The sequence below is a fragment of the Canis aureus genome, chromosome 9 (genome assembly GCF_053574225.1).
Source record: "Canis aureus isolate CA01 chromosome 9, VMU_Caureus_v.1.0, whole genome shotgun sequence".
Lineage (NCBI taxonomy): Eukaryota > Metazoa > Chordata > Mammalia > Carnivora > Canidae > Canis > Canis aureus.
Genome location: NC_135619.1, coordinates 46,014,258 through 46,039,521, shown reverse-complemented (window position 1 = coordinate 46,039,521; position 25,264 = coordinate 46,014,258). Strand labels below are relative to the sequence as shown.

Sequence of the window (25,264 nt, the reverse complement as noted above, 5' to 3'; positions counted from 1 at the left end):
GGGGCGGGGAGGGAGATGGGGGCGAGCCGGTGCCGACCGCGGCCCCCGGCGTCCCTCGGGGCGGAGGGCGCAGGCGCGCGCACCCCGTCCTCCGGCTCCCGACGGCCCTCCCTGCTCGCCGTCCGGTGCCGGCCTGGTGGCCAGTGTGGCTCGCCGTGGGCCTGGAAGTTTCGGCGGGACTGCAGGACGCGCAGGGGAGGAGATGCCGTCAGGCCGCCTGGGGCACAGCGCCAGAGAGGGCGGCGGGACCTTGACAGCCTCCCCAAGGCAAAGGGCAGCCTCCCGCGTGACCCCTCCGGCCTGCAAAACAAGTCGGCCATCTTGGCGGGCGGGCGGGCGGGGGAGGGGCGGGGGGGGCGGCGCCTGGGCCCGGGCAGCCCCAGCCCCCGAGGCCTCTGCGAAGCGCAGCGGGCCCCTTGCGGCGCACCTCCTCCTCCTCGCCCGGGGTTAGAAGAGCCTACAGAGGCGGTGAAGCGGCTCCTGCGGCCAGCAGGTGTTGGTCTGCAGTCGGATCGGATCCGAGGCGAGCTGCAGCCAAGTGCGTGTCTTGGTGCTCACAGCATGGAGTGCCGCTCCTCCCCAGGCCACATGGGTGTCCGGGTGTCCGAGCCAAGGGTCAAGGACCGGCAGCCTGGGTCTGAATCTGAGTGCCAGTCTCCTCTCCGTCCCTCTCCACCATGAGGACTTTCAGTGCCATTCCGAATGCCCCTCCAGGAGCCTCAGGCCTGCGGGCCACACCTCACCTGTTGTCTTCCATCTGACCTGGTTCACTCATCCACACTCTCTCTCTCTTGTCATTTGGGATTTTTCAGCTTCTAAAATATTCTTCCTTTTTTAAAAAAATATTTTATTTATTTACTCAGAGACACAGAGAGCGAGGCAGAGACATAAGCAGAGGGAGAAGCAGGCTTCATGCAGGGAACCTGATGCAGGGCTGGATCCCAGGAACCCAGGATCAGGACCTGAGCCAAAGGCAAATGCTCAAATACTGAGCCACCCACGTGCCCCTAGAATATTCTTAATACCATCAGTCTTTCAAGCTCTAACTTACATATCAGCTCCAGCAGGAAGCCTTCCTCAGTTTCCCTCTTTTTCCTGTCAGCAGACTCTGTCCCTCCTTCTCTGCCCACGGGTGGTACCATTAGCCTTTGCTAACAGGACTCTGTTTTCTTCCTTGTGTTTGTCTTCCCCCACTAAATTATGGGCACCTTGAGGGGAGAGACCATGAGATAGCAGTGGTCTTAGTGTCCCTGACAACAGCACCTCACCCATGTAGGTCATTCAGTAAAGGGTTGTTGCCAGACAATCATGAAATTATTGAATGGGTTTTGGCTTTGGAAACAAAGTTCTCAAACGTTTTGAACCTTGGGCAAAGGAACATAGAATGGTGTTTTCTTAAGCCCTGTAATGGAATCCTTTTGTGTTTTTAATTGCTTTAAGTTATTTTTAGTGGAAATGTCAGGGTGTCATAGGAACAAACACCATCGAGCTGAGGTGACCAAGAAGACTAACCACTGGGTCCTGGGATGTTGCTTCCCCTGTGTGGCCTCGGGGTGGGATCCTGTGACAGGGATGCCCAGTCTGCAGGTCAGGCCCCAGGGGCCAGCCAAGAAAGGTCTAAGCAGGGCTTGAGGTGGTATTTGGGCTGAGGTCCCACAGGATGCAGAAAGGAAAGTGCCTGGAGAGTCTTGGAGGAGGCTGAAGCTACAGGAAGAATCCTTTTTCCTTTTAAAAGAATAAGCCAAATGCTTCATGAAGGACTCCAGAAAACCCCTTTCATGCCTCACCCACAGATGATTTGCTGAACGCTCATTAAGGGGAAAACAAAGAGGTGGTTTTGTTTATTTATTTAAGAGGAAAAATGAATGAGCTGTGACAAAACAATTTGAAACCAGGCCCCTCTGAGACCTGGGCTTTCACTTCCTTGATGGGAAGTAAAACAGAGAATCGAATCCCCCTCCAAATAAAAGTGAAGTTAATAATCAGACAGCTCGAGCCCTGGCCACATCCTGTGTCAGCTCCCTCCCTCCCTTGGCTCACTGTTTATAGCTGCAGAGCCGCCCTCCTGAAGCCCAGAGTCGTTTTAACTCTTTCCTTCCCATCCCAGGGAAGCCCAACCCTATGGTGCAGGCTGGCATCGGCAAGGGCAAGGCTCGCTCTCCCCAGGCCTGGCCAGGTGGGCCTGTTCCCCATGGGGCAGCCTGCCTGCCTCTCAGTCTCTGGCTGATAAGTTTAATAAGCCCCGCTTAGAGTCAAGTGATGTTTTCTGCTTGTCCAGCACAAAAGTCAAAGTGGCCACAGGAGGGCTGCACCCACTGGGTATTCCTTTCCTTCTCTACCTGTCCACAGACAACACTAGGTATCATTTCTACTCCAGACTCAGGGCCCCTCCTCCAGGCAGCCTTCCGAAGCTGGTGGCTTCTAGGAGGTGCATTCAGATGGCAGGACGCACAGATATTTGGGGCTTCTGATTTGCAGCACTCTGTGCATGTCCCTGAGCTACTTTCTATGAAGACTTTACGCTTCCTTCAGATACTTTCCCACCTTGTAGCACAGTTATTTCTTCCAGGAAACGTGGGGCTGTCAGTAATGCATCCCCACCAGGCTGAGGAGGGACCCTTGCTGATGTTTACTGAGGGCCTTTTCTGTTTAGCCATCATTGTAAGCCCTAGCTCTGCCCTATAGAGCCACTTGTTATCTTCATTTCACAGAGAAGACTGAGGCTCAGAGGGCTAAGTACCTTGTCCGTTGCTACAGGGTTGATAAGTAGCAGAGCTGGAATTCGAACTCAGGCATGGAGGCTCCAAAGGCTGTGCTCTGCTCTTAGTCTCCCCTCCCCCCACTTCCCGCCCCCTTCAAGGTCTCACAACAGAGATTGCTCTCTTCTCTGGAGCCAGGACACTTTCATAGAGTTTAGAATAATCCTGTGAATGCCCAAGGACATTTTGAGAGTGTTCACATTCTGTGTAGGGATACCTCCCTCCGTTCTGGTTTCTTCTAGGGAAGAAGGTGCAAAGAACATGCAGCCAGGTTGGGCAGACAATGGTATAAAGGAGAGCCTGGGGCATGAGCAGATTGGGATAAGACAAACACTATCACCGCTTGGTAGGAGGCCACAGAGCAAGAATCTAAGGACTTGGGGTGGCTGCTTTCTCAGCAACAGGACTGCCTTCTGCTCTGTCCCCTTGTGCTTTCCAGTCCCGTTTGCCTCATGAACACCTCCTCCTTACTGGTTCTTGTCTCTAGGAAGCCACTTAACCAGTTGCCTGGGGACAAGTGGCAAAGACTTATGAACTGGCTCTGTGGGCCACCCGCCTCTTCTGGGATCCCTGCCTCTGGATGCCACGGCTATTTAATTTTGTTCTTAGAAGGGTGTCAGTGGTTCGGTCACCTTGCCCAGCCATTTGGCACCTCGTCCCTCTGACCTGGGAAACTGTGTTCTGCTGCTCCCTGGGGTCTGGCGGCCTTCATGACCACTTGCCTATAACTCAGCTGGGGAAGGTTTCAGGAGTTCCCTGCTGGGGAGCGCTGCAGAGCACAGGGCCTGCTGTCCATCTGTGTATCCTGAACTCCTTGCCCCTGTATTTGGAAATAAGATGAACTGCTGAACGTCTGCCTTCTTAGGACCGACCCATCTTGCCATTCAAAGCCACGGCCCCCAAGTGCAGAGTGCCCTAGTCCTCATTTTTCAATTAATTCTTCAAAGAGAGAGGAAGTGGGGGCTCCATTCCAGGTGGCCTGTTCTTCTCAGAGCAGGAGGCCCTTCTGAAGAGGGAGAGGACAGCAGTGGCTTCTGTGACACCCAGTAGGATTCTTGGCCAGAGAGGTCTCAGAGTATGTGTGCCTTGACTTGTACCTAATTTCAGTGTTTAAGTGAGGCCACTGCAGTTCAAATAGAACACTTAAGATGGGGTGCCTCCACTAGGGTCCTGAGAGGCTAAATACTGACATTTGCCAATAACTCCTCAAATCCTACCCATTCTTCATCAGTGCTTACTAGTACCAAGACACTTCACGTACCTTAATCTCATGTAGCCTCACGATCTTGGAAGTGGGGCACGTCTGATTCACCTCATTTTCCATTTGAGGTTAGGGAAGTTGTCCACTCTGCTATAATCGCTATCTGCTGGGGGAAAAAAATGCATTGTGTTTTAAAATACATTGAAACCAACCTAAGAACAGTTTTCACTGAGTTTAAAAGCAGTGCCAAATGAACACCAGTCTCTTTGAATGTTTCTTCCTAGCCTGGGAGGCCCTGAGTGATGGGACACCACTCTTGGGTCTCCTGTGTGTGGGGGGAGGTGGGCTTGGGGTGCCTTCCTGCCCCCTGGGTGGTGGTCTTCCTGCCTCTTCCCCAGCTCTCCCCACTCCTGGCAGGTCTCCCATAGCCTCATCTCTTGTCTGAGAGCACATGTCCTCAGGAAGTAACATATCATGTTGCAAGAACCAATAAGACAAGAATCCCTGAGTTTAAGATGGTTCAGCCTTTATGAACTTAAGACATTTTATTATGGAAAATGTCAAAAATATACAGAAGACAGAATAGTACGATGAATCCCCCATACCCATCACCAACATCGGCAACTCCTGGTCAGGCTTGTCCACTGACTCCACCATCTGCCTCCCCACCTCCCATATCATACTGAAGTAAATCCTATATATCAGGGCACACTGTTTTATCTGCTAGTATTTTAGTATGTACCTCGAAAGAAAAGGGCTGGTTACACTTTGTCACACTGTCTTTATTTCACCTAAAAATTAATAATACCCCTTAAATGTTAACAAGATTCAGTTAGCATTCACATTTCCAGAACATTTTTGAACTCTTTGCCTTTCTACTTTAAGAAAGAAAATTGGCCCTGAAATAAGAATTTCTCAGCATTTGGTCATATCCTCGCAGGCTAGCTCCTAAAAGGACAGATCTCTGAATTTGGGCAGAAAGGCCCGGGTATTAACTCTCTGAGGCCTGTGATCCCTGCTCAAGCTTGCTCCCCAACGATGGCCCTTGGCCTGGCTTGTGCGGTGCACATAGTGGGTGCTAGGTAACTACACGCTGGGGTCCATGGAAGGATGAACACATGCAAGGGTGGGGACACTGACGAGTTGAGCTAATGCGGGAGGACTGGAGCGCAGCCCCCTGCGTCCTCCCACCCACACTGTGAGTGGCTGTCCTTGGCTCTCCCTGCAGTCTCCACCCGCCAGCTGCCTGGGCCTCCTCTGGGACCCTCTTCTCTCTCTCTTGCTCGGGATACTTGACCGCGTTCCAATGACTCCGTGGAACCCCACTTTGTGGGGCCTCCAGCCTCCTCCTTGGTCTTGCCAATTCGCTGCAGAACATACAGCAACAGTTGACTAGGGGGGTGCTTTTAGGGAGGGGAGCTGCTCACATGTGCCAAGCGCCTTGCTCATCTGTCCTCACAGCAGCAGCCCCAGGAGATGGGGATTGCTGTCACTGCCATTTCATAGCGGAGGAGACGGAAAAGGCAGGTAAGTCCCTTGTCTGCCTAGGCGGTGGCAGTGCCGGGGATCTGAAAGTGGTCAGGCCTAACTCGGGCAAACATTAAGACTTGTTTGGCAAACTGCACGGCAGCTTGGCCCAGGACCAGGCACTTACCCTTTTGAGGACAAATCTCAACAAGTTGGGATCTGCAATCACCATGCACTCTTCCCTGCGATGTTCACATCTTCCAGAACAGATATAGCATGACTTATTATTATACACACCCTTATTAGGAGATTAGCTCAGTTGAATGGAATAAATTTTAGGTCATTCAGCCTCTAATTTCCTGGTTTGTCTTTTTTTTTTTTCACGGTTAAATAATAGTTTGAGTCATAGATTATACGACTGTGGCAGATTGGAAGGTTAGGAGGGATGAGAAGAAAATGGGTTGAGTATCCAAGGCTACAACCTACCGTGATACCTGCTGTACATTTTGCCACATCTCTTAGGTTTTTTATAGAAAAAAATAAGACTTTTGGAATGTACAGAACCAGGGTGAAGTATTTAAGAATTCTTGGGGAGAAGGGCCAGTGTGGGCACTGTTTCCTTTGTCCTCATCACGCTGTGTGGCTTCCCTTCAGCTGAACTCTGGGAGAGAATTTTTAGGTGGCCTGGTGAGGCTCGGACCCCTGTCTACCAGGAGCCTGCCTCCAGACAGCCTGGGCACGCCAACGCTGGGCGCTTAAACCAAACTTGCATTTCTTACTTCCTTTGCTTCTCGATTTTGCTTTAGCTTTCTCCAGACTCCTGCTGCGCTCATAGAAAAATGGACTAGTGGGCAGAGGTGGGTGTGATGAAGTAAGGGAAACGAGCGACCTAAGCAGACACAGAGGAGAGGCCCTGGCTGACTCACAGGAAGAGGGGCAATCGAAGGCTGAAAGGCCAGGCAGACAAAGGGAGAGGAACCAGCATCTTCTGCAAGCCTTCTTTGCTGATACATGAATTGGAGGCATGGAAGGTGAATTTCAAAAAGCTAAGCTGTTTGCCACCTTAGCAACGAGAAAACTGTAGCTATTTCAGTCCCCTTGGGAATGCCTGGAAGGGCATTTAAATCGTCTAAGTTGTTTCCAAAAGTTGCATTTGTTGGGACTCCTCAGGCTCTGCACAGAATTGGGTATGCCATCTTCCAGGAACCCCTGCTGTTCCAGGCACCTTGGGTCTGAGGCTTGGGCTAGCCCTGGTCCATCGACAGACAGGTGGAGCTGGAAGATGAAAAGCTGATGGTACAGCTGCATCACACCCAGTGCTTCTCCATGCCAGGGCTCCTCCAGCTCAGTTTCCCCAGTGGGCCCTCCAGAGGGCACCGTGATGGAAGCCACTCGGCTCTGGGGCGAACGGCAATGGTTTTCAGCCTTGCCCCAGGAAGATGACCTCTCCTCCTGAGAAGGACCAACGGTGGGGTGAGCTGGGGGACTCATAGGAAAAACATGGGCACACAGGAAGGCTTGTTTTCTAGGGCATCCTCTGCTCAGTGTTAGAAGAGTCTGAAATCCACAAGTGCAGTAAGACTCAGAACATTACTGAGTGTGGTTGGTTGAGGGTCAAAGCAGTTTTAAACTCATTGCTGCCCCTCTTTCCCTCCTGGGTCTTTTTTTTTTTTTTTTTCTCATGTTGTTTGCTTTCACATTCTTCTTCCTTTTCAGAATATTTATAACATTCACCCTCTTTTTCATTCTCAATTCCCTTCCCCACCCGACTCTGCCTTCTTAGCATAATTTTTCTTTTCTTTTGGCCTGCCTTATTTTACATCTGGATTCCCGGATGGTTTACTTTGTCAGTTTCCTGAACTCCCTTCCTCTCCTCTTCCCCTTCTTTTCCTTCAGCGTCAGTTCATTCCCCTAAAGCTTTCCTTGGGCCACACAGGCTTTTATTCTTGCTCATCTGTTTCAGCAGTGCTGGCAAGAAGGAGGCCACAGCCGGCAGGCAGGGCCATGGTGGCAGGAGAGGACCCAAGCATCTGAAGAGTCTCCTCTAGCCCTGGTATCCCTGGAAGAGGAGCTCGCTTCTGGAGAGGGGGGCTTAGGGACAGTGAGGCTGTCCTCCTGTGAGCGTTCATTGCCAGGCTGGGGCCGAGGGTTGGGGCAGATGGTGTTTCCTCCATGGTGTGTGGGCCTGGGTCCCATTCCTCTCTGAGTGGACAGGTGGGGGATTCATCAGGTTGCACGCTAAAGGCTGGAGCTCAGGGGAGGCGCTGCACACACTGGGAATGTATTACTTGCAAAGCTCTGTGCTGTGGGTGGGGGCCTTGCAGCATAGGGGGCTGCCTCTTGGGGGAATCTAGGTGTGCTTTGATACTAGCTCTATGGCCAAAGACCTGAGGCAGCCTTCCAGCAGAAGGCCCTACCCTCCCAATACCCCCAGCCCAGCCAGGGGGTGTTTTTTAGAGCACAAGGAGAATGCAAATAGTGGCTGATCATTTCAAGGTGTCTTAAGGGTGGTTGCAACACAGACTCACCTGTGGGAGGCCCTGAGGGTCAGCCCCATACTGATAGAAGCAGGTGGCACTTCTTGAAGGGTGCGGTGGCAGAGAAACCCTAGAAGTCGCAGCTGCACCCCTCCTGTGTGAAGTGACAGGGGAGGGGGAAGAGGCGCATCCTGGCTCTGCTCCCCAGCTGTCTGAGGCAGATCGACTGGAGTCCATCTGGCCGTCCCCCACCGCCCCCACCCATGCTTGTCTTCCACCCTGGGACATTGGTGCCACTGGGGCCTGGCTGAGCTCTTGGCGGGCCTAGATAAGGAGTGCCTGGGTCAATATGCACCTGAAGCTGAGCTGCATCTTGGGGTGCTCCCCAGGTGGATGTCCATGGGGCTGCACTGCCTTTTCCTAAGCCCTGTGGCGATGGGGGCCATACGCTGCTCTGGAAGCACCATCGAAGGCTCCCTCACCTTCTCCACCCCTTGCTCTCCTGCCAGGTCCCATCAGTTCCTCTTCATCTTCATCCATGTCCAACATTACTGCTACTTCAGAAAAATACCGTTGAGGACATAGATGCTTGAGAAAGATCTTTGCTTATTTTATGTTTTACCTCTGTTTTCTAAGCCTTCAGCCCTAGAGTCCAACTCTTGGGGTCCAGCATCCTTTAAGAGTCTAGAACCAGAAGCTGCAGGAGCCCACAGGTCCTTACTCTTGAGCCCTGTGGACCTGCTTTGTCTCTCTGGCTGAAGGCAGAGCCTCTGGTTAGGGGACTAATGGGAAAGATGGTGAACTTTTTTCTAAGGTCTTCTCTTAGCTCTCGAAAGAAGGATGGGGGCAAAGATCAGCCTCTCTGATATAGCAGTTTGGTGGGGGGACGGGGGCATTAGGATCCTAGTAGCCTCTTGCCCTTTCTACCTGATTCCCACCTGAGCAAGCTCCTACTCTGTGGTCTCAGCACCTCCCTCTGCCTTTCCTCTTCCCACATACCGCGTTGTATAAATATTTACACCCCCAGGCTGGCAAGAATCTTTCCCTCCCTGCTTCCACCGTCTCTGGGAGAGCTTGTTCTCTTTCTGAACAGCTGCAGCAGATCTGGTTGCCTTTGGTCAGACCAGGGCAGGCCCTGGTTTGGGGGCCCGTGGTTCCCGCGGGGTGGAGAGTGCAGTTGGCAGTAGAAATTCAGCTCCGAGAAAGTCACAGGGCTGTGGCAAAAATCCATCCTCTCTCTCTGGCTGCCCATGTGATGACCCTCCAAGAACTGTCTGATGGCTGCTGTGGCTGGGGAGGGGGGAGGTCCTGCTTCCCAAAGGAACAGCTCCCAGGGGTGGGCTTGATCCATTTCTGGGCTGGGCTTTGCTGGAGAGGGCTGGAAGGTAATTCCAAAGCAAACTGGATGGTGCTAGGACAAAAGAGAAACTTTGTTTACTTGTGAGCCCTTTCCAATTTCTAAGTATATCTGTACCCTTTATTCTTCCTGAAGCAGCCACCCCAGTTCAGAGCAAGAATCCCTTGGAGAATCTTCATGTCAGGCCTCTCCCGGCCTCCTGCCCCAGGCCACCCTCCCTCCCTGCCACCAGTCTTTCTACCTGTTCAGTCTTTCTACCTGGGGGCTGGGGAGTGGAGAGGACAACTCTCCTTACCCCATCTTCCCTGGTGACCCTGAAAGCAACAGTTTGCCAAGGAGTGAGACTGGCATTTGTTGGGTTCTCATGGGTGGAGAACCGTGTGAGGTACTTCCCCATATTCTCATGTAATTATTTGAGTCATAAGCCCAGAAGATTTTTTAGCTTCCTTGTGTGTCTCTTTTTCTGTCCTCAGAGAGCGGGCTGCATGGCACCAAGTTCCCAGACACAGGGCCCTATCTTTCTCTTGTCACACTTGCACCAGCAAGTAAGCAACCAGGTTCAATCACTCACTCCTTTGGGGTGCTCAGACCCCTTCTGGGAATGGGAGAAGAGCAGAGGTCAAAGGGGCCTGGATGAGACTGCTTGGTGTTTAGGGGGTAGACAGCCCCCTCAAGTGAGGGGGCAGGGAGCCAGGTCTGGCCTGCTGGGGAAGACACAGGGAGAAAGGTGGGAGACTGCAGCTCAGAAGCTCTGCAGCTGCGAGATATTCCTGCTGCCTGCCAGCCTGCCTGCCTCCCCACCCCCAAAAGGTGAAACAAAACCCAAATAAAAGCCTGACCCGGCAGATATTAATACTCCAGAGCCAGGGCTGGTGTGCAAGCAGCCACCCACCCCCCTTCCTCCTTGTGTTTCTATAAGCGGCTGAAATAAATTTAGCGAAACAACCCCACCCGTCTGAGGGCCTAAGATTTCAGAGCAGTGTGACTTTTATACCCTGAAAGCCCCTGTTTTTCAGAGCTGAGAGCTTTTTGTTTAAATTCCCTTTGGGAACGGAACGCTCTCAGTCTGAAATAATTACTGTCCTGCAGTCACCTATTCCTCGTTGATGACTATGACTTTGACACAGTATGGCTTGCTAGAAAGCTTATCTGCAGATGCACTGCAGTTTCAAATAGTCAACTCTACGGGGCTAATGCCTCAGTGGATCCACTGGGGTATTTATTGTAAGATTATTCTTCAGGATGTCTGAACGTTCAGCCAAGTCCCTCTGCTGTCTGTGAGAGGGGCAGCGGTTATAGCGGGCTAAGTCCCTAAAGTAGAGAGTTACTTATTGAGAGCCTGCTGCGCGTTAGGTCCTGTTCCAGGCACTGCAGGTTGAGAGCAGAGAGAGACTGCTCTCTCATGGAGCATGCATCCTAGTGGGAAGGGGAGATGTCAAAAAGTTAAATGACTATATTAAAAAAAAAAACAAAAAACAAAAAACAAAAAACACTTGCAAGTAACGTTGTACTTAATAGTCAAAGACTGAATGCTTTCCCCTAAGATTGGGATCAGGTTACAGTGTCTACTCTCACTGTGCCTATTCAATAGCATACCGTAAGTCCTAGACAGAGCAATAAGGCAAGAAAAAGAAACAGGATGCATAAGATTGGAAAGGAGGAAATCAAGCTCTTCCCATTTGCAGATAACATGATTGTCTATGTCAAAAACAAAACAACAACAAACACACAGGGGTACCTGGGTGGCTCACTTGTTTGGGTGTCTGACTTTTGATTTCCTCTCAGGTCATGATCTTCTGAGGGTCATGAGATTAAGCTCTGTTCTGGGCGTGGAGCCTGTTTAAGATTCTCTCTTTCCTCTCCCTCTGCCACTGCCCCTGCTCACTCGCATGCTCTCTCTCTCTCTCTCTCTCTCTCTCAACAAACACACAGAAAACAAAACTTAAGGAATCTACCAAAAAAGCCTTACAATTAAAGTGACTTTTGTAAGATCACAGGATATAAGGCCAATGTACACAAAACTGTATTTCTACAAATTAGTTATGAAAAAATTAGAAACAAATTAAAAGTTCCCCCCCACCAAGAGGGAAATACTAGGTATAAATCTAACAAAACATGTATAGAATCATGTGCTAAAAACTATACAACACTGATTAGAGAAATCAAAGACCTCAATAAATAGACATATCATGTGTGTAGATTAGAAGACTCTACACAGTAAAGATGTCATTTCTTCCTGAATTGATCTGTAGATTTAATGCAACTCTAATAAAATTCCTCGTACTATTTTTTTTGTAGATATAGACAAGCTGATTCTGAAATTTATATGAAAAAGCAAAGGAACTAGAATAGGTAAAACGATTTTGAGAAATAAGAAAAAAGTTGGAGGAATTATACTGATTTTAGGACTTGCCATAAAGCTACAATAATCAAGACAGTGTAGCACTGGCAAAGAAACGAACACGCAGATCAATGGACAGAATCAAGAGGCTCACACAACTATGGCAAACTGATTTTTGGACAGGTACAAAGAATTCAATGGAGAAATGATAGTCTCTTTAATAAACAGTGTTGGGATTGGACACATATAGGCAAAAAAAAATGAACTTCAACCTAAATTTCCCATCGTATATAGAAACTGACTCCCAATATATCAAAGATCTAAGTGTAAAACATAAAACTATTAAATTTTAGAAGAAAACAAAATCTTAATGATACAGGGTCAGGCAAAGAGTCCTGGATGTGCCACTAAAAGCATGATCCACAAAAGATAAAACTGAAAAATTAAACTTCATCCAAATTAAAAACCTCTGCTCTCTGAAAAAAATTTTGCGCAGAGAATGAAAAGATAAGGGGCAGACTGCAAAAAATATTTGCAAATTACACATCCCACAAAGCAACTGTAGCCAGAATAGGTAAAGAACTCTCAAAACTCAACAGTAAGAAAACAAATGACCCAGTTAAAAAAAAAATGGGTAAAAGACACTTGAACAGATACTTTACCAAAGAGGACACACAGTTAGCAAGTACACACATGAAAAGATGTTTAACATCATTAGCCATGAATTAAATGCAAATTAATACCACTACATACCTATTGGAATGACTAAAGTAAAAAATACTGACAATTATAAGTGTTGGTGAGGATGCAGAGCAATCAGAAACTCTGTATATTGCTTTTGGAGATGCATAATGGTATATCCATTCTGGAAAACAGTTCGGCAGTTGTTTCTTAATCTCCACATACACTTCCCATTTGGCCCAGCAGTCCCACTCCTACCTATATACCCTAGAGAAATAGGCACTGTGTTCACACAAAAATCTGTACACAAATGTTTACTGAAGCTCTATTCATAATGGCTCTGAACTGGAAATCCAGTGCCCTTCAACAGGTGAATAAACAATGGTGTACCCATACAGTGAAACAGTATTCTTCTAAAAAAGGAATGAACTATTGATACATGTGACAGCACAGATAAATCTAGAAGGCTTTATGTCCTGTGAAACCATACATACTATGTGGTACTACTTGGCATTCTGGAAAAGATCAAACTAAAGTATAGGGAATAGATCAGTGGCTACAGACTAAAGGACAAGGAAGAGCATGACTACAAGGCAGTAGCATGAGGGAGGTTTTTGAGGGTGACAGAGCTATTCTGTTTCCTGATCATGGTGGTGGTTACATGAATCTATTGATGCTAAAAGTCTGTACACCAAATGGAGGTCAATTTTTCTGTATGTGAAATTTAAAAATAAAAAAAAACGGTTACAGGAATGAATATTATACATAAACCAAAATAATTACTCTGAAGGAAATGAACATGGCATGAGGACATAAGAGTGAAGACAGATACCTGGCTGAGTTGAGGGGGAGGGGGACTCCAAGAATGGTTAAGGAAGTGATGCTTGAGCTTTTTTTTTTTTTCTTTTTTTTTTCTAGATTTTATTTATGAGACACACACACACACACACACAGGCAGAGGGAGAAGCAGACTCCATGCAGGGAGCCTCATGTGGGACTCTATCCTGGGACTCCCAAGATCACACCCTGGGCGGAAGGCAGATGCTCAACCACTAAGCCACCCAGGCTTCCCCCTGAGCTGGATTCTAAAGGATGGTTTAGAACTTACTTGGGCCAAAGGCAGGTCAATTCAGATAGAAGAAATAAGTGTCAAGGACCTAGGGCAGAAGGAAGTATCCTTTATTTTCATCTGAAACTGACCAGAGCACAGGGAGTGCCCTGGTGGGATGGGAGAGGTGGTAATGGGGAGGGAGGGGTATAAGAGTCCAGGCTGGAACAAAAAGTCAGATTTTGCTGGACTGAGGGGATGGCTTTATTCTAAAAGGATCCCATCCTTTTTAGATGGGGCTGTAGGCAAGTGTGCCACAAGATCAGATCTTCGTTTTGAAAAATCTCTTGGGCTGCCCTAATTTGAGGGGTTTTCGGGAGAGCAGGGATAGAGCTTAAGTAAGTACACAGGAATCTTGGAGGTGGAAAGAACCTCCAAAACTGGGTTTCTCAGGGTAGCTGGGTGGCTCAGTGGTTGAGTGTCTGTCTTTAGCTCAGGTCATGATCCCGGACTCCTGGGATCAAGTCCCACATCGGGCTCCCCATGGGGAACCTGCTTCTCCCTCTGCCTATGTCTCTGCCTCTCTCTGTGTGTCTCTGATGAATAAATAAATAATATCTTAAAAAAGGAAAACCAGGTTTCTCAGTTTTGGTACTCTCCACATTTGGGGCCAGATAAGTTTTGTTTTGGGGGCTGTTGTGTGGATGTTTAGTAGCATATCTGAACTCTACTTTCCAGATGCCAATAGCTCTGGCCTTCCTTCCTTCCTCCAATAGTGACAACCAAAAATGTATCTAGACATTGCCAAATGTTTACTGCAGGACAAAATAATTCCCGGTTGAGAACTATTGCTCAAAAAGAAACAAATCCAGTGTTTCTGGCTTCCTAGTAGAATCATCTGGGGGGCTTAGAAGATGCATAGGCTGGGCCTCACCCCAGACCAACTGACGTGGAATCTTTTGGAGGTGGGGTGGGGTGGGATGGGGTGGGGCAGGGCATCTGTATAGCTCCCCAGACAATTCAGCTCAGAGTGATTATTTGAGTATCACCTGTCCAGTCCAACACTCTCTATCCACAGAGCAGAACAGGGAAGCCCAGGGTAGAGAATGACCTACTAAACTAGAAGCAGAGTAGTTCTAGAATCCAAGATTCCTGACTCCTAGACCAGTGCTCAGTCCATTAGACTATATCACCTCTTGGGGCGCCTGGGTGGCATAGCGGATTAAGTGGTTAAGCATCTGCTTTCTGCTCAGCTCATGATCTCAGAGTCCTGGGATCCAGCCCTGAGTGGGGCTCTCAGCTCAGCAGGGAGTCTGCTTGTTCCTCTTCCTCTGCCCCTCCCCCTACTTGTGCTCACGCTCTCTCTCTCAAAAAAATAAGTAAAATCTTTTTTTTTTTTTTTTTTTAAGAGTATTACTTCTTAACAGCTGCATAGAACATGCCCTGGGCCAGCTGTGGAAGCCCTGCTTCCCTGAATTACCAGCTCTGGCTTTCTGAACCTCCCAGTGGTAAGTAAGACTGCCATCTCCCCTTATGGCAGAGCCCAAGCCCTCCCTTTCTGCCACTCCTGGAACCTCTGCCATCCTTCTATCCCATTGCCAAATTTAGGGTGACTGATGTGTCCAAATGGTTTCAACAGCAAGGTTCAGTAAAAATTGAAAAAAATGTACTGCGTGCCAGGACTTACTCCTGAGGCCTGAGTAATAGAGCTGCCCGTCCTCGAGGAGTTTACAGTCCAGGGGAAATAAGCGGATTAATTCCCATCAAATGCAGCCGAATGCTAGAGTGGCAGGGCTGGGAGAGAGGCATTTTGCCTGCTCGGGCGCTGCCTGAAATCCTGATAGAAGGAACCTCTTGAGCAAAGCCCCAGGGAGGGGTGTGCAGCAACCACCAGCAACTGCTAGCAGTTTGGAGTGACTGGAGGGCAAGTGGCTGTCTGGGCTAAGCACTGGCTGGAAGAGTTTAACCTTCCCCACCATCCCAGAGGCTAAGTGACCTGCTAGATGTTGTGCAAGCAGTGGCCAGCTGGCAGAGTTGGGCTTCCCATCAAAGTTTAGGTGGCTGAAAACTCATGGGCTTTCTTGTGTCTCTAGGCAGGCCCAGGCAAAAAAGGAGGAGGTACAGCAGTGGCCAAAGTTGTTAGCTGGACCATTTCATGGATGTTTATTACGCAGAATCCTTTTGCAAAGTGAATACTCCTCAGAATATGATCTGTGGTGTAATAAGGCCCCCCCAAAACTGTTTAGTTTACATACAATGGCTAGGCATATAAAACAGTTCTGTGAGGTTTGAAACTAAGTACTTTATCAGCCAATTTTAGGCAGTCTTATTATCCATACTCTAGGGGTGAGAAAACAGAGGCTTTGGTCATGGTCTTGAAAAGTCACACAGCTAGAAAATGGCAGAGCCAAGATTTGGATCCAGAATGGCCCAACTTCCAAGTCTTGGACCACTGATTCTTAAACCTTAATGTCTGAGTCACTGGCAGGAAATAACTGAAAATACAGATTCCTTACCCCACCCCAGGGCATCTGATTCACTGGGCCGGGGTCCAAACAGAGGAATATGCATTCTACAAACACTACAGGTGGATCTAAGCCAGGTAACTCTCAGGCTGCACTTGGCCACACCTCCCCCTCTAATCCAGAGACCCTGCAGCAGTCCCAGGGTCTCAGGTAGAAGAAGTTGGGGTGGGCAGGGCGAGGCCCCATCCAAATAATTTGGGAGCTTGTGCAAGTGACCTGAAGCCTGAAGGGCTCTGGGATGGCAGGTCCTGTGTTGCAACCAGGCCAGGAGGGGATCCCAGGAAGGGGTGCCTTGGAGGGCGCTGATGACAAGGCCCAGCCCATTAGGGGCCCGGCGCCCCCACTGTCTCTCACCTGCTGCGAGGTGCGCCCACGGTCCAGATTGGCCCATGAATATGTCCATCGCGCTTCCCTAATTCCGAAGACTTTCACTTTCCTCCTTGAACAAAACCTGTCACCTCCAAGCCAAAAATACCTTAGGCTAGCCCCTCCTGGCGAAGGGATCGGCTCCCAGGGAGCCAGCAGGGCCCGGAAGTCGGGCCTGGGACGGAGGACGGGGGGCAGATCGCCTCCCGGTCCGCAGGCGGCGGTGCAGGTGAAGGCGCGGCCTCTCCCCACCGGCGCGGGAAGGAACCGGAGCGCTGCCTGCCTCGCCGAGGCGGCGGGGAGGGCGGCGCACGGCGTCGGCCCGGCTTCCTGCCGGGGTCGGCGCTCGCGGCCCTCCCCGCCGCCGTCGGGCACCTGCGGAGCTCGGCCGGCCGGCGCGGGGCGGCCGCACCCCGGGACTCCCAGCCCTCCTCGGCCCCGCCGGACGCCGCTCCCAGGGCCGCCGGGTCAGCGAAGGGTTAAGGAGGCTCGCTCCCTCCCCTCGGCTCCCTCACCCTTGGAAAGTCCCCGAAATGACGTTTCAACCCGACAATTAAAAGAGAGTTTAATTATAGAGACAGGCTCTGGGAGCTGGAACAAACTCGGCGGGTCGGCGGGGCCGGTAAACAACTCCGGAGCGAGCGGGCCAGGCCGGCCGCCGCCCCGCGGAGCCCGCGCCCGGGAGCGGGGGAGGGGAGCGGCGGCCGCGAGTTGGAAAAGCGGAGGAAATTCGAGGAATCGGCGTTCTCCTTGCGGGGGGGCGGGGGGGTAGGGAGGAAAAGAAAAAAGACTTTTTAGCTAGCCTGCGGCGCCGGGCCCGCGTGACGGTTCATCTGGCCGGTCCTGCAGCCGCGGGGGGACAGCGGGTGCGGGCCCGCGGGTGCGGGCTGGGCCTGCAGCCGGGAGGGCGGCCCCACCCGCTCCTGGTCCCCCTTCTCCCTCGCTGCTCCACCCCTCCTCCGAGCCCCCAGCAGAGCTTCGCGAACCCTCCAGGGTTAAAGACCAACGGGCCTTTTTTGGTGGTGGAGGGGGAGGGAGATAAAAAGACCAAATAGCTTCACATCAGGACGCAGACTAACCTTGTGGTTTTAACGCGCGGCCTGGTCTGTCCTGAAATCTGGAACTCATTACCTCATCACCCAGAAACTGCACGATGGCCCCCTCCCCGCCTTGGAGCTGGGGAAAGGAGCTAGCAAACACCCCTTTAAGAAAGAAACCTACACTTGAATGATTTAAATTAAGGTGGATGGAAGTTATTTCCCTTTCTGGCGCTTGCCAGATTTCAAGAAAAGCTGAAAAAAAAAAAAAAAAAAAGGAGCAGGGGGAGGGAAGCAACAGGAGGCTGGACAGCAGCAGAAGGAAAGGCAGAGGGGGCAGCAGCCAGGTTAGAAATGGGAGCCATCAGTGTAAGTCAGAGGGGCCAAATAAAAGCAGAGCCGCTGGGATCACGTAGATTCGTGGCTGCAGCAAAAGTGGTGTGTTTCGCAAAGATTAAAAAAAAAGAAAAAGAAAAACCGGTTCCTTTCGTTGTGATTTGAAAGGTTTCCCTGAGTCCGCTCGGAGGTTGACGAATACATCAGAAATGTAATAAAAATGCGTGTGTGTGTGGGTGGGTGGTGGTGGTGGTGGTGGTGAGAGCGCGACTCGAGCGCTCTGCTCCGCCCGCCCTGTCCTTTCCAAAGAAACGTGCTCATAATGGGGTGACCTAATTACATCGCAATGGAACCCGCTCTTAGCCACTCAGCGCACGGGGTTTCATAACAGACCCGGCGGCCTCGAGTGCTGGGAAGAAACGTGCGAGGGCTGAGGAGGCGGCCGGGCACGCGGGGAAATAGGAAAGAAACACAGCCCCGCGATTTCCGCCTGGGTCTTCGCTCCAGCACCCGGGGGGCCGTGGGCGACACGTTCAAAACTTTTTATTTGGGTGGATGGAGAAGCATCCCAAACTAACAGCATCTATCTATCTATCATCTATCTATCTATATTACAGTCTTAAACGGAGTAATCTATGGGGGAGAGGGCTTTCGGTTTCGAGGATCCCATGCCCCCCCTCCCCCAATCCCGCCAAAACAGCGCAGCGTGACAAGCCATATGTTCCATTCCCGTGGGGGCGGGGGAGAAGCAACAATAACTTAAAAGTGTCGCCTCCCCCATTTCTTTACCTTCTTTCTTTTGCCAAAGTAACTTTTTTATTCATTGTTCAAGCATCGAGAGGTGTGTGTGTGTGTGTGTGTGTGTGTGTCCTAGTTCAGAGCGAGCGTGGAGAGCTGTGCGTTAATGATTTTTAATTGGGCGGGGAGGGGGGCGGATTGGCAAAGGGCATTCATGAAGATTCGGGTTTTCTTTATGAAAAACTTTTAAGGTTGGATGTGTCAAACAAATCCCACTCCCAGGCCTGTTAAACAAACAAGCAATCCGCCCGGGCGGTGGTCTTTTCCGCGACTTCCCCTCCCGCCGTCTGGCTGCAAAGCGCAGGAGGGTAAAGTCGCGTGCGGCGCGCGAAATCGTGCTGGGCTCGTCCCGCCGGGCCGAGCCCTCCCCGGGGGGAAAAGGTCTCCCTGGTTTCCCCTACCACTCCACCTCCGCCACGTCCTGCTGGAAAATAAACAAAAAAAACAAAAAAACCCCGAACCCCCTAGACCTGAATGCTTTGTGCGTCCCAAACTCCCGATCTCCTGGCCTTGCCTGGTTTGCGGAAGGCGGCCGAGTGAGGAGGAGAACTCGGGGAAAGTAAGGTGTGGGGGACACTTGGAGAAGTTTGGGGGGGGGGGTCTGCTCAAGATGGAAACCGCAGCCCGGGCGCTAAGACGGGCTTCTTTCTGCTCCAGCTTGCAAAAAGAGAAAGTCGAGCCCGCCTTCCTGCCCGACAAAAAACAACAACAACACAACAACAAGAACCCCGAAGAGGGTGGAATGAGTGATGTCACAGAGCCGCGCTCGCAGGCTGACAAAGGGGGGCGCCCCTCCCCCTCGCGCCGGCGGCCCCGGAGAGAGGGGCGCCCCAAGCGCCGGGTAGCCAAGCGAGCGGACTCGAAACTTTTCCTCTTTAAGAAAAAAAAAAAGTTGTGCGCGGCTCGCAGTCGGTTTTTTTTTCCCCCCCCTTCGGCTTCTTTCCTCGTTTCCCCTCCCCCTTCTTCCTTTTGAAAGTTTCTTTTTTTTTTTTTTTTTTCTTTCCCGAGTTTGACCGCATGGCTGATTCAACTTCAGTGTCAATCAACTTTTTTTTTCCCCTCCTCTTCCTCATTTAAATAAGTTTAAAGCTCCTCCTTCCCCGGCCCACCAAATCTGAACTTTATAAATTGGGCTTCGCGCGCCGCAGCCGGGGAGAGTCAGAAAGGCGAGGGGCGCCGGGAGCGGGCGTGTGGGACTCCAGACCGGAGAGCCGGAGGCTGCGCCTTCCCCGCACCGAGACCTTCGCGACACGCCAGATCCTCGTCCCTGCCCCGTGCGAGCGCCCAGGATGACCACCACCCTCGTGTCTGCCACCATCTTCGACTTGAGCGAAGTTTTATGCAAGGTAAAGTGCGGCGGAGGGTTTGCTTTTCAAAGTTTCCTTTTTTCGCCTAAAGAAAGATCCTCCCAAAAGTTTAGGGCTTGGAAGGCAGGGAGGAGAGGAGGGGGAGGCGAGATAGGGTTTTTATTTTTTTTTCCAGCCTCATTTCACCCCCCAGTTTAAAGGAATGTGGCTCTCTCCTTTCCACTCTGAGTTTCAACAGGTCCTCGCGGCGACTGCATGGGAATTTGGAGACCAGAGTTTTGGGGGGCGAAGTTTGAGTGACGGGGCTGTCCCGGGGACGCGGGGCATTGGCCGGGACCGGGGCAGTTGCACGCTGATCCCGCCGTCCCTCCTGAGCTGCTGCAGCCGGGTTGCCCCGTGCGCGCTCTGGGTCTCGCCGCCGCCGCCGCCGGGAGGGGTTCGAGTCTCTCCAGCCACACCGCCAGCCTTTGGGGTTAGCGAGTCTCGGGAGGGCGTTTTGCTGGGAGATTGCCCTCTCTGATGTCGAATCTGAGTGCTGGGGATCAGCGAGAAAAAGACCAAGAGTTGTAATTCAAAAGGATGTTGCAAGACGGGTTTGCAGTGGGGTTTGCAGTTCGTCCCAGCGCGGTCCGGCTTCCTGCCGTGAGAGCCTCCAGTGCTGCAAACTTTGGGGTGAAAATGGGACTAGGGTTGTTTTCCGAGGCGGTGGGGGCACTCGACAACAAAATGCCGGACCGAGCTCGAGGGGCTCTGCGAGGAAGGATTTAATGGGGCCTCCTTAAGAGGTGTAGCTTGCCAGCCGGTGTGGAAAAAAGGCAGATTTTAAACACTGAATGTTCCAGGCGTGTGGTTTAAGTGTACACAGCAAAAGTCGATGGATGTTAAGTTATTTTCGCCCCCTCGCCCCAGTTTGAGAGCAGGGAGCTGCTAGGCTGCTTTTAATTGCTAAAGTGTTTGGCCTTCTTTTAAACACGTCGGGTCATGTCGCTCTCTTTTCTCAGCTTGCTTCTCCAGTCGGCCCAGCTGCCAGGGCCCCAGGGCTGCAGGGTTGGGGTGCAGGGACTCCGAGGAGCTGAAGAGCAACATCAAAAAAAAGTTTGAAATTTCAGCTTCCTTCCCTCCTTGGCTTTCCCAGATTCCAGCTGCCCTGACGGGGGGCCTGAACTCAACCTACACTTCTTACTTCTTTTCCCGGCTTTCTCTCTCTCTTTCTTTGATCTATTTCTCTTTTTTTCCACTCTCTGCACACCCCTGCCACCAACCCACCCCCCCCCAGGACTTTTTAAATGAACCTTATTGTTGGGAACCAGCTCTCAACTTGGTTCCAGTAATCCGCTCTGTGGGGTGGTTGCTGTTACAGATTCCCGATCCCCTGCAGCTGATCCTAAGGGACCAACTTTAGAATTTGCACAATGACACCCACATGGGCTGGGAGCCAACTCCCAGGTCCCCGGCTTGCACCCTTTCCAAATCTTGGGTACGGGTTGGGCAGGTGACCAGGGTCCCACTGGAACAGAAACCTATCTGTGGTGGCTCTGCTGCCCTCCCCCCTAAATCCACTATTGACTAGGAGGCGGGTGGGGGGAATGTAATGCCTTCCTTTTCCTTCCCACCTGCAGCTTTGCGTTAAAGATTAAACACTGGCACTCTTATCCAAGCCTGCCCTTGCAGCCAGAAGACTAACTGCAAAGGCATCTTCCCAGGGGAGGGGGTGGGGTGGGCTGGGAATGGTGGGGAGATCACTGTAGGAGACACCCCTTCCCTAAGCATGGGGCAATGAATTTTGTTTTTTGGAATCCCATCCTTCTCCTGGCCCTGACCCCTACCTCTGACCAAAGTGTTCTGCCCCTTCCTCTCCTCCCCTAAGCAAGATAAAGCCAAGGCAGTCTGGAAACTTTTTGCCAAAGGAAGGGAACACTTCTAAAGGAGGAAGTTGAGAGTCTTAGGCCAGGTCCTGTGTGTGTGTGTGTGTGTGTGTGTGTGTATGGAGTGTCCATGAAGGAGGGACTGATGAAAAGGGAGGTACTCCTAGTCTCCTGAGATTTACCTGGTTTTGTTTAGGGGTAAGGGGAATCTAGAGAAGTCTGAGTTATCTGAGATCTTTTGAGCTAAGGAATCCATTTGGGAGGTAAAGAAGTTAGATTTTGTGGATAAAAGTGGTACCTTCGGGAACAGGATATGGGGGCACATCCCAGGGGTCTGCAGAGAGTAGGGTGCACATATAACAGTTCCATATGGATTGGGATTTTGTGGTTTCTTCTGTATGGGGCCAAAGTAAAGCTAGGTGGCCTGTCTTTGGGAGAAAGAGGGGGAGGGGGCATACCAGAGGCAGAGTTAGAGATGGTTCCTTAGAGACACAAGGGGCATTGCAGCTTTTGGAGGGGGCTGCCCTTAGTGGTACCTTCTTGGCCCTGGTGGATGGCCGTTGTCACTAACCATCCTGTCTCTTCCCTCTCTTTCCTCCAGGGTAACAAGATGCTCAACTACAATACTCCCAGTGCAGGGGGCTGCCTGCTGGACAGGAAGGCGGTGGGCACCCCCGCCGGTGGGGGCTTCCCCCGGAGGCACTCGGTCACCCTCCCCAGCTCCAAGTTCCACCAGAACCAGCTCCTCAGCAGCCTCAAGGGCGAGCCGGCCCCAGCTCTGAGCTCCCGCGACAGCCGCTTCCGAGACCGCTCTTTCTCCGAAGGGGGCGAGCGGCTGCTGCCCACGCAGAAGCAGCCGGGGAGCGGCCAGGTCAACTCCAGCCGCTACAAGACCGAGCTGTGCCGCCCCTTCGAGGAGAACGGCGCCTGTAAGTACGGGGACAAGTGCCAGTTCGCACACGGCATCCACGAGCTCCGAAGTCTGACCCGCCACCCCAAGTACAAGACGGAGCTGTGCCGCACCTTCCACACCATCGGCTTTTGCCCCTACGGGCCCCGCTGCCACTTCATCCACAACGCTGAGGAGCGCCGCGCCCTGGCTGGGGCCCGGGACCTCTCCGCCGACCGTCCCCGCCTCCAGCATAGCTTTAGCTTTGCTGGGTTTCCCAGTGCCGCCGCCACCGCTGCCGCCACGGGGCTGCTGGACAGCCCCACGTCCATCACCCCACCCCCCATCCTGAGCGCCGATGACCTCTTGGGCTCACCCACCCTGCCCGATGGCACCAATAACCCCTTCGCCTTCTCCAGCCAGGAGCTGGCGAGCCTCTTTGCCCCTAGTGTGGGGCTGCCTGGGGGTGGCTCCCCAACCACCTTCCTCTACCGGCCCGTGTCCGAGTCCCCCCACATGTTTGACTCTCCCCCCAGCCCTCAGGATTCTCTCTCGGACCAGGAGGGCTACCTGAGCAGCTCCAGCAGCAGCCACAGTGGCTCAGATTCCCCCACCTTGGACAACTCAAGACGCCTGCCCATTTTCAGCAGACTTTCCATCTCAGATGACTAAACCAGGGTAGGGAGGGACCCCCTGCCTACTCCACCCCTCCCATCCCTACCCTCACCTCCCTACCCAGCCATTCCCAACATCCTGACAACCCCAACGTTAACAAGGTTAAGCTCAACCCCTTTGCCCCAGAACCTTGGAATGCCCCCTCCCCCCTCATAACCCCCACCCCCTTTCCCTAACATAAGGACAAGTCAATTTGTCAGTAGCTTCCTCTGGCTTGAAACCCCCTCTCCTCGATTTTATAGTCCACTTACCACGCATAACAGACAAGTCCCATATTTGTCAGTAGATGCCTTTTCCCCCCGGCTTAAGCCTTAAGTGCCAAATCACAAAAGAAAAAGCAGTAACAGTTTACAGAAGCAATTTAGTGCCTTGTAATCTAACTTTGTCACTGTGACTACATTACCTCTTCAGCGCCAGAGGGCACCCGTGGGCCTCCCGGAGCCTCTGCCCATGGGGAGGGGGAGGGGACCCAGAACCAGCAGCTCCCTCCACTGGCGACCCAACTGCACCTTCCCTTATTTCAGCCTCCCACACACTTCCTCCTCCCTCTCCCCATGACCCCCACACCCTTCTTGGGAGCGTTGTTGCCAGACTCGGGTTTTTGGGGAAACCTTTCTTGACATTCAAAACCTTTTTCTTCCCGACCTGAACCTCTGATGACTAATCTTGCCTGGGTTCGTGTAGGTCTACAGGAAGGAAGACTGAAAAAGTGGATGAAGATTGTGACATAGTGGGACTTTGTGATTTAATTTTTTGTCTTTTTTTTTTTTTTTTTTTAAGTGGGGAGGATGGGGAAGCTAGATGGACTATGAGAGACTTGATTTTGGTGCTAAAGTTCCCCAGTTCATATGTGACATCTTTAAACAACAACAACAAAAAAATAACAAAAAAAAGAGAGAAAAGCTAAAAAAACATGTAAGGGGTGAGCAGTTAATGGTATTCATTCCACATACAATATCTGTGTAAAACGATTTCCTGTAGAAGTAGCTTTAATGGTTTTTGCTCTAGAATACCGTAGGTCTATCCTTAGAGCACTCACGCCATGCTTTTTTCCCTGGGTTTTAAACTTCATATAACTTTCAGAAATTGGAGAGCAAAAATTTTGCTTGTCACTGCACATCAATATAAAAAAGCTTATTTAACTTATCAAAACGTATTTATTGCCAAAACTATGCTTTTTTTTGTTAATTTTGTTCATATTTATCGGGATGACAAATCCATAGAATATATTCTTTTATGTTAAATTATGATCTTCATATTAATCTTAAAATTTTGTGACGTGTCTTTTTCCTTTTTTTTCCACAGTTTTAATATATTATTCTTCAACGACATTTTTTGTAACTTTACACTTTTTTTGGTTATTTTATTTTAAAAAAATGAAAAATTAATTTAAAAAAATGCAAAAAACTGTTGGATTATTTATTTTAGAAATTTCCCCCCTTTGTGTTGGACTGCAAATTGAGTTTCTTCTTCTTTAGGCCTTTCCACAACTAGGACTGAGAATGTATGTAAAAGTTCTGTGACAGTACAGAAGGAAAACAACTTTTATGTATGGCTTATAAAAGGGAAAAAAAAAAAAGAAACCCTTTGACTTCCACGTGCCCATCTCAAGACATTCCGATTGCAGATTTGAGGTTCTGGATTCCAGGCTTGGAGTTCTCCAATGTTAATGCAAACAGAACTGGCACACACACATTAAGATGAATGTAATTATTCCTCTTGCTGGTCACTACCGTCGCTTCCTATTTCTCTTTCTTTGTGTGAATTTATTTAAAAGAAAAAAAAACTTTTTTGTAACGACTATTTGCAGTTTAAAAATCAATAAACCCCGTTTTTTTTCAAGAAACATGGATGGTGAAGCTAGTTTTACTTCATTTGTGGTTTCACTTTGCCTGTAGGTTTGTCCTTTCTTTGTATGGGATGCAGGTGCTGGGGAGAAGTTGGGGGGCCCTGGTTGCTTTTTTCCCCCCCTCCTTACAGCTAAATTCAGGGCTGTAGCTCCCTCTGTTGATGCTGGAAGTCTCAGCTTAGAAGGGATGGGATGGAAATTTATTGCAAAGGAACCCGGGCTTCTCTGTTATCCTCCCAGAGTGTTGGTTCTTGACGGGACCAGCCTTGGGCACCGGGGCAGCTTT

At 50.8% G+C, this 25,264-nt stretch overlaps 1 protein-coding gene and 1 long non-coding RNA gene across 9 annotated transcripts; one reads left to right on the top strand and one right to left on the bottom strand.

The window, feature by feature from the left end:
- Positions 1–344: 344 nt before the first annotated feature.
- LOC144320791 (uncharacterized) lies at positions 345–23,741 on the bottom strand. 8 transcript variants are annotated; one of them, XR_013386428.1, is made up of 6 exons: positions 23,381–23,741; positions 17,302–20,772; positions 16,211–16,971; positions 7,956–9,315; positions 1,052–4,123; positions 345–829 (listed from the first exon to the last, which is right to left on the bottom strand). It is a non-coding gene; the product is annotated as an uncharacterized LOC144320791 (long non-coding RNA). The 8 variants fall into 8 exon arrangements; XR_013386435.1 differs by having other exon boundaries at positions 347–829; positions 4,021–4,126; positions 23,381–23,733; XR_013386432.1 differs by having other exon boundaries at positions 347–829; positions 4,021–4,123; positions 23,381–23,732.
- On the top strand, positions 19,439–24,975 carry ZFP36L1 (ZFP36 like 1 zinc finger CCCH-type). Its single transcript, XM_077909749.1, has 2 exons — positions 19,439–19,739; positions 22,167–24,975. The coding sequence occupies exons 1-2, from the start codon at positions 19,683–19,685 to the stop codon at positions 23,124–23,126; spliced, it is 1,017 nt and encodes a 338-aa protein (XP_077765875.1). The 5' UTR covers positions 19,439–19,682; the 3' UTR covers positions 23,127–24,975.
- Positions 24,976–25,264: the final 289 nt, after the last annotated feature.